The sequence below is a fragment of the Ictidomys tridecemlineatus genome, chromosome 5, assembly GCF_052094955.1.
Source record: "Ictidomys tridecemlineatus isolate mIctTri1 chromosome 5, mIctTri1.hap1, whole genome shotgun sequence".
Classification (NCBI taxonomy): domain Eukaryota; kingdom Metazoa; phylum Chordata; class Mammalia; order Rodentia; family Sciuridae; genus Ictidomys; species Ictidomys tridecemlineatus.
In genome coordinates, this window is record NC_135481.1 from 90,408,393 (window position 1) to 90,424,293 (window position 15,901).

The 15,901-nt window shown below is 43.7% G+C and overlaps 3 protein-coding genes across 7 annotated transcripts in view; 2 read left to right on the forward strand and 1 right to left on the reverse strand.

The window, feature by feature from the left end:
- Window positions 1-1,888: 1,888 nt before the first annotated feature.
- Cirop (ciliated left-right organizer metallopeptidase) lies at window positions 1,889-7,078 on the forward strand. The gene is made up of 14 exons (XM_040275350.2): window positions 1,889-2,238; window positions 2,342-2,435; window positions 2,520-2,571; window positions 2,863-3,006; window positions 3,264-3,389; window positions 3,711-3,795; window positions 3,939-4,084; window positions 4,166-4,337; window positions 4,514-4,583; window positions 4,659-4,755; window positions 4,857-5,129; window positions 5,342-5,571; window positions 5,739-5,918; window positions 6,400-7,078. The coding sequence occupies exons 1-14, from the start codon at window positions 1,944-1,946 to the stop codon at window positions 6,548-6,550; spliced, it is 2,115 nt and encodes a 704-aa protein (XP_040131284.1). The 5' UTR covers window positions 1,889-1,943; the 3' UTR covers window positions 6,551-7,078.
- On the reverse strand, window positions 6,768-9,787 carry C5H14orf119 (chromosome 5 C14orf119 homolog). Its single transcript, XM_013364461.4, has 2 exons — window positions 9,384-9,787; window positions 6,768-8,304 (listed from the first exon to the last, which is right to left on the reverse strand). Exon 2 carries the CDS (start codon window positions 8,301-8,303, stop codon window positions 7,875-7,877), a length of 429 nt encoding a protein of 142 aa, XP_013219915.1. The 5' UTR covers window position 8,304; window positions 9,384-9,787; the 3' UTR covers window positions 6,768-7,874.
- A 56-nt stretch (window positions 9,788-9,843) lies between these two features.
- The window catches only part of Acin1 (apoptotic chromatin condensation inducer 1), a 36,927-nt gene continuing 30,869 nt past the window's right edge, over window positions 9,844-15,901 (forward strand). For 3 of the 5 annotated variants that reach the window (XM_040275317.2, XM_040275321.2, XM_040275318.2), the window contains exons 1-4: window positions 9,845-10,026; window positions 11,459-11,524; window positions 14,202-14,313; window positions 14,725-14,844. In XM_040275317.2, the coding sequence (XP_040131251.2) occupies window positions 9,847-10,026; window positions 11,459-11,524; window positions 14,202-14,313; window positions 14,725-14,844 (478 nt within the window). In that variant the 5' untranslated portion in view covers window positions 9,845-9,846. Of the gene's footprint in view, window positions 10,027-11,458; window positions 11,525-14,201; window positions 14,314-14,724; window positions 14,845-15,901 lie in introns of all 5 variants that reach the window. The other 2 variants (XM_040275319.2, XM_040275320.2) reach the window with 2 other exon arrangements.

Below are 15,901 nucleotides of genomic sequence, written 5' to 3' on the forward strand. Positions count from 1 at the left end.
CAGGAATCCTAATCAGGAATATATTCCCCTAGAACTCTGGAGGAGAAAAAAGGCCTCAAACACTTGGAGAAGACTAGGTTTGCCTTAGAGAAAGAATGAGAGTCTCCTAAAGATTTGTACACATGTTGATAATGTTTAAATTTAAAAAATTCTTAAAGTTGAAAGTCTACATATAATATGTATTCTTTACTTGACTATTTTCCAGGAGCTAAACACTGTTCTCAGCACTTTATAAATATTCACTTATTGTCACAACTCTGAAAACAATCATCCTCCTCCCTTTCATGTATGTGTGTGTGTTTCTGTTTCCTCCTGGTACTGGGGATGAAACCCACAGCCTCCTTCATACTAGGGAAACACTTCACCTCTGAAGACATGCCCAGCCCTTTTTTTTGGGGGGGGGGTGGTACTGGGGATTGAACTCAGGGGCACTTGACCACTGAACCACATTTCCAGCTCTATTTTGTATTTTGTTGAGACCAGGTCACATTGAGTTACTTAGCACCTTGCCACTACTGAGGCTGGCTTTGAACTTGTTATCCTCCTGTCTCAGCCTCTCAAGCCGCTGGGATGTGCCACCATGCCTGGCTAATTTTTTATTTTATTATGTGGTACCGGGGATTGAACCCAGGGGTGCTGGGGCCTTGCTTAGGGCCTTGCTAAATTGAACTTTCGATCCTCCTGCCTCACCTCCCAAGCCACTGGGATTACAGGCGTGTACCATCACACTGGTTCCTTTTCTAAATTTTTTATTTTGAGTCAGGTCTTGCTGAGGTTTACCTGGAATTTGTAATCCTCCAGTCCCAGGCTTACTGGGATTACAGGTATGCAACACCATGCTAAACCTGACCCTCTTCCTCAAAAGTTATTAATGGGATTAGTAGGTTTTGCCCCTTTATCCACACACTGAAGGCTCCACTTTGTGGGTTGTGCCAGAGCCTGATAGGAAGCAGGTGTACTCCAAGCAGTTTAAAACATGGAGGGAGAGACACTAGGCCAACCCTTTAAACAGAGAATGACAAGTTGGTTGTGGGAGGAGAGGCCCCTCCTGCAGAGGTGGCCCCCCTCCATCTCTGGCAGGTATGGAATTTGAGTTGGAGGTGTTAAGAAAAGCTTCCCAGAATGATTGCAGGAAAGGTAGGAATTAGCCAAGCAGGGGAGGAGAGGGTATCCAAATGGGGCAAGGGACAGGAGGTGAAAGCACAGAATGAGAAAAACAAAAGTTCTCTTAAAAACAGCTTTGAACAACGATTAGTGTCCATTTTAAGAGTTTATTTTCCTTACCCTGCAGGCCTTTAAGAAGGTTCTGTGAAGTCTCACAGACCTAGCACAACAGCCTCCCATAGAATGCATCAGTCAACTAACACATATTTGTTATGTACCTACTGACAGACCTACACAGATGTAAGAGATACCTACAAGTCTTGCAATTTAGTTAGAAGCCTGCCATTTCTGACACAGGCTAGTGAAGTGCAGAGGCCTGTTTGCCCACCTGTGTGCAGGCATTAATGCAGAGTGCCCCGACCACCACCATTGTGCTGACACCAAATTTTTTAGTTCTGGAGAGCTCTCAAGATTTTCTACTCAGAAAGGCAGGAGAATTAGGATGTCAGATAAAAGTGGGTTAGGAAAGGGTGCCACAGTGGAAAAGGAAGACTTATCCCTGGAAAGATCAGAAGAGGCCTCAAGATAACACTCCCCTCCCCCAGCACTGCACCTCAGGCACCCCCAGAAGAGGATGGCTTTGGTCCTTGTGGTTCATATCCAACCTGCTAGCAGGGAACTGTAGATTTAGTCAACAACACTAAAATCCTGGAAAAACAAGAGTGGTGAAGGGGATGTAGAGACAGAGTAAAGACAGGAAAGGCAGAAACAAGTGAATCAGGGAAGAAGGGAACAGAAGACAAGGTGCAGGGCAGACTGCGGAAAGTTACTGATAGAAGATGCTGCTACTATTCCTCCTTGGGGCAGCCACAGGCAGATGTCTACATGACGAGACTCAGAAGTCCGTGAGCCTTCTCAGGCCCCCTTTCTCCCAAATGGCCCCAGACTTCCGCTCCTCCTACCTCACCCTCCCCAACTCCCTTGATCCTCAACCCCTCCGAATCCAAACTTACTATATAGGAGAGCCTACATCTGATGGAGTTTGGGATCCTGAGGGGGATGTAATGAGAGGGAGACCCCGAGCCCTGACTGCAGTGAGAGAGGCCACTCAGCGAATCCATGGTGTCCTAGCAGGTGAGTAAGGAGATGTGAGGGGACCAGAGAGGGAGGGAGGGCCAAGACCAGCACCAAACTGAACTCAGAGATGTTGAAGCAGAATTGGCCTCATCTTATTAAGTCCCTCCAGTGCAAGGACCCCTGCTTCTGAGTCGAGATCCTACACAGTACTGTCATGCTGTCTGGGGAGACCCAGATACCCCAAACTACCACAGGTGAGTTCATGTTACCAACAGAACATACAACAAGCCTTCAACATACCAGAAATGGCTCCAGCTCAACATGGATATTCTTGGCAGGTGCAGCCTCTTGAACCCAGGGTACAAAGGAGAGACTTGCCTGGGAGCAAAGGTAAGAGACTTTCCAATCTTAGGGATCTGAAGATCTCTTAGACCTCCCCAGGACCTCTAGCATCAGAATTACTCAATTTTGCCTTGATAACAATGTGGAATAATTGGTCCCTCTCTACCACAACCCCAAAATATTAAAGCAAGTCAGGTGGCTGGAGGCAGAAATCTGGATTCTCATGGGTGGGTGGAAGGCACTAAGACAGTGATACTCTTCTCCTTTCCTCCTAGCACCTAGTCTCCCACTGTCCATATCCTTCTGCTGAGCAAGATGCCACATCTGACTCCTTTACAGATACCTGATGCCCATCTTCATGGTTATACCTTGTGGCCAGAGCAGGGTCCCCCACAACTGGTCCAGCCAGATGGGCCTGGGGTCCAGAACACTGATTTTCTCCTATATGTGCGGATTGCCCACACTTCCAGGTGCCACCAAGAGGTGAGGTTCAAGTCAAATCTCTCTACCCTGCTGTGCCTCCCTTAATCTTAAATCTCATGAGGAGAGGTAGAGAAGATTGATGCAGTTTTTATTAAATTGTGCTTCTTGCACAGGAGCTAAGAACTCACCAAACCATGCCTTGGTTACACCCTTCAGAGTTCTACCATCTCCAGGTCCTTCATTTTCAGGGAGATTCCCTCCATCTTGTTATCTCTTTTCTTCCTTTCCACCCCTACCTTCTCCTGGCCCATCTGCAGCCCTCTATTATAGCCTATTCTGCCTGCTGCCAGCTGGACTCAGAAGACAGGCCCCTTGCTGGTACCATTGTCTACTGTGCCCAACATCTTGTCAGCCCCAACCTCAGCCATGGTGACATTGTAACGGTAATTGGTGCATGATGATTAAGGACAAGCAAATGGGTGGAGGGGCAGGGGACGTGGACACAGATCACAGCTTCCCATGAAGTAAAGAACCTACTGAGGATGGGACAGAAGGTACCTCATGCTCTATGGAGCTGATGGCTCTGGGCACAGGGGCATGTGCCTATAATGTCAGCTACTCAGGAGGCTGAGGCAGGAGGATTGCAAGTTGGAGACAACCATCTCGAAATTTTCAAACAGCTGAATGGGTAGATTTGGCTATAGAATCTGTTGGTTAATTCTGCTGCAAATCCAGTCCCCTTCACTAAAGTCATTTGTCCTTAGGTCACACTTCATGAATTGCTCCATATCCTGGGCTTCTCTGGACAGCTCTTCAAGAAGTGGCGGGATTGCCCCTCCGGACTCAACAGTAAATGGGAAGAATGAGGGAGAGAATTATGCAGTGTACACCAGAGGGAATTAACCATCTTATGACCTCCTTCCTTTCAGTTGTACTTCACACTTCCTAGGTTTTCATCTCTTCATATTGCCATCTTCTCTTTCTGTACCCAGTTAGAGAGAATTGTTCTACAAGGCAACAAGTGACAAGGCGAGATAAGTGGGGACAGCTGCTTCTCACCACCCCAACTGTTAGCCACAGCCTGGCCAAACACTTGGGAGTAGTAGGGGTTTCTCTGGGCGTTCCCCTGGAAGAAGAGGTGAGAGTGATAACTCCGTGGGATGATGAAGAAAGAGGGAGTAGCGAGACACAACCAGCTATCTGCTCCCTCCTCTAGCAGGGCCCTTCGTCCTCACACTGGGAGGCCAGACTGCTCCAGGGTTCTATAATGGCTGCTACCTTCAATGGTGCCCAGCGCACTCGACTTGACTCAGTCACTCTTGCTGCCTTCCAAGATTCAGGCTGGTATCAGGTCAACCATAGTGCTGCAGAGGAGCTGTTGTGGGGCAAGGGTGAGAAATAAGGGAGATCTGCAGAGTAATACTCATGACCCACATTAGCTCTGAGGGAAGTGGGATAGGTTGGAAGGGATCATCTGCTGCTAAGGTGAAACTCAGGCTGTGCATAGCTGGTATTGAGGGATGTGTAGGGCTTCATTTGTTGAAGGCTCTCTTCTCTTTTCCTCTAGGATCTGGTCTAGAATTTGGCTTGGTGACCACATGTGGGACCAGCTCCTCAGACTTCTTCTGTACTGGCAGGTATGTGTGCTGAGTGGTAGAGGATGGAACAACCGTCTGTAATTTGAGTGTCACTCTACCTTTCCTTTCACATAGTGGGATGGGCTGCCACTACCTGCACTTGGACAAGGGAAGCTGTTCCTCAGACCCCACACTGGAAGGCTGCCGCATGTACAAGCCCCTCGCCAACAGAGTGAGTAGACCAGTGAGCTGGGTTAACAATGGAGTATACCTGGAAGGGAGTCAACTTCTAAGGAATCAAAGCACACACTTTCCCACTTTCTGCCTTTTCAGAGTGAATGCTGGAAGAAGGAAAATGGGCTCCCAGCTGGGACAGAGAATCCCCATGGGGAGATCTACCATTCCCAGAGTCGCTGCTTCCTTGCCAACCTCACCTTACAACGGCTCCCTGGGGATAAGACCAGCCGTCCCTCTCAGATCCCAAATCTCAAGGAAGCAAAGCTCACTGGCCGTTGTTATTTACATCAATGTACCCAAAGAGGAGCATATGAGGTGCAAGTAGAGGGATCACCTTGGGCCTTGTGTCGTCCAGGAAAGGCTATTCAGGTGGGTACCTTAAAAGGAAGAGTTGTGGCACACTGGCAAAGAGAAGTTCGAAATGCTGGTATGGTTGGTAGGATTGTAAAACCTGTTGTGATAGTCATTTTTTTTTTTTTTAACCAAGTACTGAGCCCATGACTCTAGAATGTATTCCTTTGAAGGAAAGTTTGAACGTGTAATTGAGGCTATAACTAAGCCTTTTATGAATTTCTTTGCAGATACCTGGGTACCATGGTCTTCTCTACTGTCCCCAAGGTCGGCTATGTCAGGCCAATGAAGGTAACAACTCTGTTACTTCTCTACCTGTGAATCTTTCAACCCAAGACATGCTATTCAAGCTGTCTTTAGGATTAGCTGGACCCCCAGGCCACACACTGCAGGAAGAACAGAAAGAAGAGCTGGCTGAAGCAGTTCTGCAGGCCCTGGTGAACAGAGGTGGCACTGGCAGGTAAAGGGAACAGTTCAGGCCATTTATACAGTGGGCCATGGAGAACGTTCAAGTTCTTTATTCTCCTCAGAAGACCTTCTGTTCTTACTCCTAAGTCTACACCTGTTTTATGACATACACTCTTCCAGGAAATATTCCTCCATTAAGAGACTCAAATGTCCATTTAGGTGCTATTTCCACAGCCCATCAATTACCACTAGTTTGGTGTTCACTGTGCATATGTGGAAATCCCCTGGCTGCCAAGGGCCTTCGGTTGCTATGCTGCACAAGGCCCTCACCCTGACTCTCCAGGAGAAGCCTTTAGAAGTGTATCATGGAGAAGCCAGTTTTACCACAGAATATATCAAGTAAGACAATATTCCAAGCAATTTTTTGAATCCCTGGACTCCAGATGTTCAAAATTGCAGTTATTAAGCACGTTAGTGCATATTGTTTTAGACAGGGCTCCGTATTTCAGAAAATAAGGATCTCTAACATGATCACCTTGGACCCATCATTATGACACCTCACAACAAATAATAGAGTTCCCCCATCTTGAAGAATCATAGATCCCTTAGATGTTTACATAACATCTACCCAGAGATGTTAACCAAATACCAGAATCTGATTCTTTCCTTAAGCACTTCCCTAACAGATCTCCTTCCAACAATTTAAGTTGCTGATGGATCTTGGTCTTATTCCTACATTCAGATTTTATACTCTTTCTTATAGATTTCCTGTTTAACTTACTGCTTGAATGAAGCAGGGTTTCATGAGTTCTGTAATATAATGGTAAACCTTCACCTCCTAAACTGAGGCATTACTCTTGGCCACATTCTGTGCTCCTAGGTTGCTGGTTTCCTGGGACCACAATCCTTCCACGACCCAAATCACTCTGTCTGTGGGACTCTGCCTACTGCTGCTAATTCTGGTGGGTGCAATAGGAATTGTGACCTATCAGAAACAAGCAACTCTTCAGGTGGGACCATCTGCCCCGTAACATTGATACATGATACACAAGGGACCCAACTGGAAGAACAAAAGAAGCATGATGTTACCCAGAACATGACAGGGTATAGCATAGATTATTTAAGACACAACTAGATGGAAAAATCTGTTGTGTACACCTTCCTACTTTCCCTGGAATGCCTCCTTCCAGGTTATCAACTTCATACTAGTCTGGCAATGGAGGGGTGGGGTGAAAAACTGGAGTCTAATGGTTATAAAAATTTATTTTGGTACAAAAAAATAAACTAACCTGTGAAGTATCACTTATTTTCACACTGTTTTTTTGTTATTTTGGTACTAAGGATTGAACTCAGGGACACTTTACTACTGAGCCCTTTTTACTTGTTGGGACAAGGTCTCAAGAAGTTGCTGAAGTTGGTCTGGAACTTGCAATCCTCCTGCCTCAACCTCCTTAGTAGATGGGATTACAGATGTGTAACACCACATCCAGCTATTTACATACTATTGTAGAGCAACAACAGACACATCTGCTACAGACTTCAAGAATATCATATGTGCTTTACAAAAAGTTCATTACAATTTGGTATTTTATCAATTTTCATTGCTAATTGGGGTCAAACAGTGTGAAGGAGGGAGTAACTAATTATCTCCCTCTCCTGATTTTCCATAATTTTACTAAATCTCCACTGGGAGACCCAGTGGTTGGGATGTTGCATAATTATGCTAGAGTATGGGAAGGGTAGTAAAACCAGAATCCCACCAAACTATAAAAATATCTTTCCTTAGTCATGGTAGCATATGCCCATAAATGAGCAACTTGGGAAGCTAAGGCAAGAAAATTCCAAGTTTGGGGCCAGCCTCGGCAACCTAGTAAGACTCTGTCTCAAAAAAAGGGAGAGGGGGATGGGAGTATAACTCAGTGGTAGAGCAACACTGGGTTTAATCCCCAGTACCCTTCCCCCAAATAACACTTTTTCTTGTTCTTCTAGCCTGTTTCTTTGGAAGGATTCTACTTTATATCCTTCATGAGCCAGCAATAGACTTCAGTTGTAACATGAAAGTTCCTTTCAGTTACAGTTGCAAAAGTCATTTACATTTATGAGGTTTTGACATCTCTTGAAAGGAAGCAAACTAGGAGACTGATTTGGATCTGCTTAAATGGACAACAATTTCACTAGGAATCCAGAGGAAATGCTGGTAACATTGAAGTAACCATGCCGATACTCATATGTAAGTTCAGTCAGCTCATTGAGATACTATCCCCAAATCTTTAAGTGACACATTTGAATTGAGTCACTGTGGAGAGATGGTCTTGACTTCACCAGCTGTGTTATTTTCTTTGATCTGAATGTCTATCAATCCTTACCAGCTGTAGCAGCAACTGCTTGGTAAAACTTTGCCACGAAGTCTGGGTCACTGACCTCCAGTTGTCTGACAAATTCATTGCGTTCCTGCTCAGCCCAACCTTGAAACCACTGATCCCAAAGACGTAGCTGACATTCAAAGATACAAGGTGGTCGGTTTACACCAGATACACTAAGTTGCTCCAGACCATCCAGCAGTGGCTGTAATTTTCCTGGCACTGCCTTTGCTACCAGGTCCTGTAGAAAACGTTCACGCTGGGGACCTGACCAACTGGCAAACCAGTGAAGAATACACTTCATCTCCTGGGAAGTGATGTAAGACATGGGGGGAGGGGAAGAGTTGGTAATATTGTCTGGTACTGAGGGTAATGAAGAAGGGAAGGATAGTGGCATTGAAGAGGAAGATGATTCCAGTGGCATCCTGAAACATAAAAGCACTGTTATACACTCTTATTGCCAACACGGCAAAACTGTCACATCAATAACAAAAACATTGAAAACATCATAATAGTGTGAAAGGGCCTTTTTGCAATATGCATATAGTCTCTGAAGTTTGTAAGAACTTCATATTATCCATGAATCCAGGATCCCCTTAATATTTTCTATAAAGCACAAGGGAACACTAAACAGCAGAGTGAGGACCTTGTCCCAAATTAGATAAATTAGAAAACCAAGAGAAGCCAGGTCTTCAAGGGTCTGAAAAACAAGTTGGTTTGTTGACTTATATGGGTCTAACAAGTGTTATACTGATGTGTGACAATTTGTCTTTGAACTATTTTCCTTAATGTGTTTTTGTGTTTCTTAACGTGTTTGTGGTACTGGGGATGAAATCCAGGGAAATTTTACCACTAACCTACATCCCCAGTCATTTTGATTTTTTATTTTGAGGCAGGGTCTCGCTAAGTTGAGGCTGGCCTGGAGCTTGTAATCCTCCTGTCTCAGCCTTCTAAATCGAGATATATACCTATAGGTGACCTCCTATTCATTTTACACCTGAATGCAATCGAACGATCAATTTGATTTGAGTTGTTTCCAGCATACAGTCTGAATTTCTAGCAATGAAAACCTTAAATTATTTGTCCATGACCTATATTGCTGTTTGTGTTTCTTCTGCTCTTAAGTTGGAAGATTTGCAGTGAAAAATAAAGGAACCCCTAAACAATTAACATCGGTTCAAGTATCGAAACACTGTTCAAGGTGACTGCCATTTTCAAAGTGGCCAAACGAGAAAGGGAAAATTTCGGGATCTTGTCCCATATCTTTCACAGCAAACTCAAGTTCAGTGTTATGAATCAGTCAGTTCACTATCTGTGTCTAAAGACATAGTGCTGCCTCTAGCCCGCTTTGGAAGCCACGAGTAACTTATTCCTTAGATGGAGTGGCGGGGATTCGGAAGATGGGGGACGGTAGTTATTTCCATAAGGAAGCACGAGGCTTGCCCTACTAAGGTAATCGGCAAACACCGAGTGTGACCCAAGTAAGGACTTCTTCCTTTCTTACCTCCTGGAGTCTCAGAGAACACGGAGACTGTCACAAGAGTTCTTTGACTCCAACTACCGCCGCTGCTTCCATATTTCCTGAAATCCCTAAACAGGGCCAGCCCGGCAGCCCACGCACTTCCGGTCTCGAATCAGCCCCAAACACCCAAGAGCCCCAGCGCTTCAGCTCCAAGACCGGAGATGGCCGAATATCTCCGATTACGGGCATGCCAAAGTCGAGGGCTTCCGAATAGATTCGATTTAAAGCCTCGGCAAGGCGAATATAACCGAGCCTCAAAGCAGGGTGAGGGAGGAGAAGCCGCAGGGCGGAGGCAAAGAACCGATTGGTGCCGAAGTGAAGACGGAAATACCCGAGCAGTTCCGGAAAAATCCGGGGAGCTTTGAGAGGTAATCGAGGGGCAGACTATGGCAGTGGGCGGGGTCAGATCGGTACGTTCGAAGGGCGTTGGCGGAAATTACCGAAGATGCCCGAAGCCGTCGGGACGGACCCGAGTACCTCACGCAAGATGGCGGAGCTGGAGGAGGTGACTCTGGACGGGAAGCCTCTTCAGGCGCTGCGGGTGACCGACCTGAAGGCCGCACTAGAGCAGCGAGGCCTAGCCAAGAGCGGGCAGAAGAGTGCCCTGGTTAAGCGGCTCAAAGGGGTGAGAAGTCGGCGTTGCCTGGATATCGGAGGGGAGCGGACCCGGTAGAGACTAGTCTCTGCCTCGGCGCAGGCGCAGTGTTCGGGCTCCGCGCGAGCTCTCTCAGGCCGCCAGCGCGAGCCTGCGGATCCGCGCGCACGGTAGTTGGTGAGGCTCGCGCTGGAACAGAGACCGCGCCGGTTCCCGCCTTAACGGCAGCAGCGCGAGCCCAAAATGGGAGGGTGTGCGCTACTCTCCTGGAGTGTCTTAAGCTCCTTCCTCCTTCCCCCACCCCCTCCTTGTTTGTGTCTGTGTTTTCGGCGCATGCGCTGCAGAAGGAGTTAAATCCCACTACAACCACCAGCGTTGCTGGCCTGAGGGGGGCGAGTTGGTCTGGGTCCGAGTTAGGGGTACAGTTGGCGGAGGGGTAACTGGGGTTGGTATCTGTATCTGCAAGAATACGATTGGGATAGGGTAAAAATGTCTGCTTGATTAGATTAGGAGGTGAGATGAAGAGACCCTGATTTGAAGGCACTTGGTGATAGTGGGGTGTCTAGTTTATAGGGAGTCCAGAAGCAATTTGAGTAGACAAGGATTTGGTGAATATTGAGAGAAAGTGAGTCAGGTTAGTATATGTTGGAGATTTTGAATCGATTTGAGTACATGGGGGTGGGCTTGTCGTGAGGTAGGTAGATGGATTGGTGGGTATAGGTTTGGTGAAAATGGAGGGAAGATGAAGTGTCTTGGCTTTAATTACAGTTCATTAGGATACGTGGCAGGTAGTACCCATTAGGGCTAAGTTAGCTCAAGGATTGACTCGGCAGACAGTTGCTTGCTTATACAGAAGCTGACGGTTTTGTGTGGGTGGTTGTGGATTAGGTCAGACCACAGTTTACAGGGTTTGTGGTCATTTTCTAATATAGTCTTCTTTTTGAAATTTTTGTAAATTTGATAAGTCTAGGTGTCACTCTGCTGGAATATACAAGTTTACTCAAGTAGTTCTAGTCCTGGGTAACTGATCCAAGTAATTCATTCAGGCCCCAAACAGCAGCCCCATGTTGGTTTTATGTATTCAAAGCTTGTTTGAGTATTTGAAATGTTCTTACCTGCATGGGGAGTTTTAGAAGGGGCTCTAGTTAAAAGTGCAAAGATATTGAGATTGTCATACTAGTCTGTCACTGATTTATGATATAACCAGGTCACTGATTGTCTGTATGCCTGTATCTTGACATTTGTAGATTAGGAGGGGTAACCAAGGCCACCTTTAAGGGTCTTCAGAATATGAATGAGAACAGTATTAATAAAGAGCTTTCAGGGCTTCATAAAAGAAGTACAGTTTAAATGTGTATTTAAGTTATTGAATTTAATGAAAAGGTTGTGGAAGGGGTGGAGATTTGATTTCTTCCTTTTTTTTTTCCCCCTGGTTTCTGACTTTTGCCCTTCTCTGTACCAGGCTCTAATGCTAGAAAATTTACAGAAACATTCAACACCCCATGCTGCATTCCAGCCAAATTCCCAGGTAAGAAAGAAAGTTTGTTAGATAGAATGGGCTGTTCAGAGATAGACACACATGGAATGACTTGGTTTTGTATATTTGAAGCTTAATTTCTCACCAGTATTTTCCTAAATTCCTTTGGTTGGAAGTATTCTCATAGTAGGGTAATTGAATTCTAAACAAGCCCAGTTTTACACAAGGGCTTGGGGTGAAAAACAGAATCAGGAGCTACCTGTTAGTTTTAACCTGTTAGTTTGAAGTAGTGTGTGCCAAAAGGTATGGCTTAATGTAGTATAAGCATCTGACATCATTTATTTGCCATTGGTTTGGGAAAAGTAGTGGATGTAAAGTAGGTCACCAGTAGGACAGTGTAGGAAAATACCTGCTGATCAGGAACTTTGGTTGACATAATTTTTCCAAAAATTCAATCTCTGTAAATCACCCACCCTTTCTGTTGGTACCTACTAACTATATGTGGTTGCTATTAAACATCACTAATAGCTTTGCTATTTAGGAGAAGAAACTTAAACTTGGGAGGCTTTGGTTTCCTCAGTTTCCCTACCTGTAATATGAGCAATGGTTGGACTAGAACTGTAGTTTCATAACTGATCTTCTGGAATTATGTGTAGTTGCTTTTATGGATTACCAAAGAAGATACCTTCTTCAGAAGTAAGCAAAGTTTGTGTCTTTCTCTTAAACCAAATTAGTTTGTATTTTTCTCTTAAACCAAAGTTTGTATTTTTCTCTTAAACCAAATTACCATTTTTATTTACTTTCTATATTGAGCTTCTGCATAAGATTTCCTCTAAAGACATTATTCCATCGTTAAAAACAAAAATTCTTAGACTGCACAATTTCTTGGGGTTCCTGTCAGCTTTTAAAATCCCCTCATTATAATGTGTCACACACTTAAAGGAAAACTCAGGTCTTTGTTAATGAAGTGTTGAGCAACGCTAATGTTAGATGAAGTCCCAGGATACTGTGGAAAATAAGAGAACCTTCCTACTCCCTTGTTACCATCTCATTAAGCTGTAAGTATCATGATCTAGCCGGTTTTCAGAGGTTTAGTTGGTATCTTAACAAGTATAAAAAAAACTGCATAAACTAATCAATTTCAATTGTATTCCTTCTGTTAGTTGCATTTTGGTCTTTGAAGTTTTGTAACAAACATGCTTATTCTCTAATACATGCAGCCCACATTTTATCACTGTCCATTGAATACCAAGGGATTAATTTCTACTTTAGATGAAAATAAACATTATTATGCTTAAGAAATATGACTAATAACATAGGAAGTATTTATTTGGGTTTCTTTGCTATTTCTGATGTTCTAATAGGACATGATAAGCAAGAAATGTTCTAGGGCTTGGGTACAGTGGCACGTGCTGTAATCCCAGTGGTTTGGGAGGCTGAGGCAGGAGACTAAGGCAGGAGGATTGTGAGTTCAAAGTCAGCCTCAACGAGGTACTAAGCAGTGAGACCCTGTCTCTGTCTCTAAATAAAATACAAAATAGGACTGGGGATGTGGCTCAGTAGTTGAGTGCTCCTGAGTTCATTCCCCAGTGCCTGCCCGCTCACAAAATGAAAGGTTCTAGGGAAGAGGACATGAAAAGAAAAAACTGGACAAAAGAGTTGTGTGGAAATCTGTGTTACAGAAAAAAAGGGAAAAGGAATAAGTCCCTGGATTTTAAATTTTATTTCCAAGGATTTCTTTTTGCTCCAGGAAGAAATATAGTGAGGGTTTTTGTTTTTGTTTTTGGTGGTACTGGGAAAATGGAGTTCTGCCTATGTGCTGAATGAGATCCCTCCTTTTTTAGTCTCTTGATTTCATAATTTTAAATACTATACTTGAATTTTGGAGATGTTTGACAACATGATGGATTGGTAGGGCTTGAACTTTTTTATTGTTTTGTTTTTCGGTACTGAGGATTGAACCCAAGGATGTTTTATCACTTGTGTTTACCACATCATCAACCCTTTATATTTTGAGACAGAGTCTTGCTAAGTTGCTGAGGCTGGATCATCTTCCTGCCTCAGCCTCCAGAGTCCCTGAATTACAGGTGTGCACCACTGCACCCATATTGGTGGAACTTGATCTTTTTTTTTTTTTTTTTTTAACGTTTTTTCCTTATTTATTTTTATGTCGTGCTGAGGATCAAACTCAGTGCCTCATCTGTGCTAGGCAAGAGCTGTACCACTTAGCCACAACCCCAACCGGGAACTTGACCTTTTGAAGGAAATAGTAGTGTTCTTATCCTTTCAGTTTTAATTTGGAATATCTTTACAGAATGTTCTAGATTATCTAAGAATTTATATTAAAAGGCATAATTTGGGTTGAGAATGTAACTAATTGGGAAAGTGAGAGCTTAGCATGCATGAGGCCTTGGGTTTGGTCCTTAGCACCAAAGAAAGGACATAGTTTCTAGGAATTCTTCTTTCTTTGTAAGTTGTTGTGCACCAGCATCACTCTTTGGTTGGGAACTAAATATTTAAAATAAAAAATGTCTTCTTCTTTTTGCCATCTTCTGCTACTCATAAGGCTGAATTTTAATAAAGTAATAGTCAGAGAACAACCTTCTAACACTTTTGTTATCTTTCTTGGACTCCGCTTATGGGGTAGACCTTTGCTCTGTGAAATTTTCTTCCTTGCATTTTCCTGATTTGCTTTCCTAGATCATCTTTTTCCATTTCCGCTTCACAGATTGGCGAGGAAATGAGCCAGAACAGTTTCATAAAGCAGTATCTGGAAAAGCAGCAGGAGCTACTTAGACAGCGTTTGGAACGTGAAGCTCGAGAAGCTGCAGAACTTGAAGGTAAGCCCAGATTGTCACTTATAACAAGGTTTTTATTCTTATCCCTGTCACAATGTAGATAGGCCTATCTAACTAGGCAATTTCAGGAATAAGGCTGAGACTACTGCTCATTTGCTTTGTAGTTTATGAAAACAAGTGAGTTATGTTTACTTTGTCAGGGAAAGGACACTTAATTTGACTGTCTTGTTAGGTTTCCTTCCAATAGGAAAAGTTATAAGTAAATTTAACTACCATTTAGATGAGGTAGAGCTTAATCCTAGGGAGTTTTTTTTTTTTCCTTTATGTACAGTGCTCTTTTTGGTGTGTATCTCTGTATCTATGACTTTGCCTGACATCCTTCACTCCTCTACATATTCCCAAATGCTGAGCCCTTCACTCCCTCCCTGCCCCGACCCAATCTGTACTTTGCAGAAGCTTCAGCTGAGTCGGAGGATGAGATGATCCATCCTGGGGGAGTGGCTTCCCTGCTGCCTCCTGACTTTCAGAGCAGCCTGGAGAGACCAGAGCTGGAGCTCAGCAGACATTCACCCAGTACGTATCTCCCTCCCCGCTGCGCTTTTTTGTCAATCCTGCGTAGTTGGTGGGGGGAGGTAGTTATACCTCCTTTCATGCTAAACCTTCATGAAAGTCTCAGGGAAATTCCATTACATTGATATTTGACATCTGTTTTTCAGGGAAATTATGTCTTTTTTGAAGTCTGCTTTCACCTATGTGTTGTGTTAACTTTTTAGCATTTTGAGGCAGTATGATTTTTCTACTCATCTACCTCTTCAGTCTCTTGTACTTCTGAATTTAGCAGGTCACAATTTACTTTGATCTCTTTATCAATTGTGTATAGTATGTGTTATACATCCAGTCATTCCTCCAATTAGGCACCCGCTACAGTTATTAATTTATTCAACAAAAAATTTTTTTGAGTATCTATTGTATACCTGGCATGTGCCAGGCCCCAGGAAAATGCTAGCGAAAAAGCCAAGTCAGCTGGAAAAAAACTTAAGAGTGTAGTAAGGGGATGGACTTTCAACAAATAATTACATAATTATAGTAGTGCTAAGTGTTTGAAAGGCAGTGCAGAATAATAAGTGAGCATATTATCAAGATCTCTAACCTAGTATGTTAGATTGGTTCAGGCAAGATTAATTTTTTTCACATTGTAAAAAATACTAGGCACCAATTTTGCATTGTGTCTCATGCAGAAGTCTATAAATAATAGCCTTTGCTATTTGGCAACCACTTAAGACTTTTTATACTTTCAGGAGAGCATGTTTATATTTATAAGATGTGGATGGTAGGTAGATGTATTAAATCAGTATGTAATTTAACAAGTATTTTGAATATTATCACTGCTGTTAGCCATCAGTGGTAGTAGAGGTGCCGCCTATTCAACACTTTAAGAATTTATGGAAGTTTCCAGCACTTTTGATTAATGTAGGATTCATTAATGAAAATAGATTTGGGGGGGGCTGGGGATGTGGCTCAAGCGGTAGATCACTCGCCTGGCATGCATGCGGCCCGGGTTCGATCCTCAGCACCACATACCAACAAAGATGTTGTGTCCGCCAAGAACTAAAAAATAAATATTAAAAAT

Coding starts and splice junctions, on each gene's coding strand:
- Cirop (XM_040275350.2), top strand. CDS start 1,944: ATGCTGCTACTATTCCTCCTTGGGGCAGCCACAGGCAGATGTCTACAT. Junction 3,796..3,938: donor TTGCCCCTCCGGACTCAACA/GTAAATGGGAAG, acceptor TTCTGTACCCAG/TTAGAGAGAATTGTTCTACA. Junction 4,756..4,856: donor ACAAGCCCCTCGCCAACAGA/GTGAGTAGACCA, acceptor CTGCCTTTTCAG/AGTGAATGCTGGAAGAAGGA.
- C5H14orf119 (XM_013364461.4), bottom strand. CDS start 8,303: ATGCCACTGGAATCATCTTCCTCTTCAATGCCACTATCCTTCCCTTCT.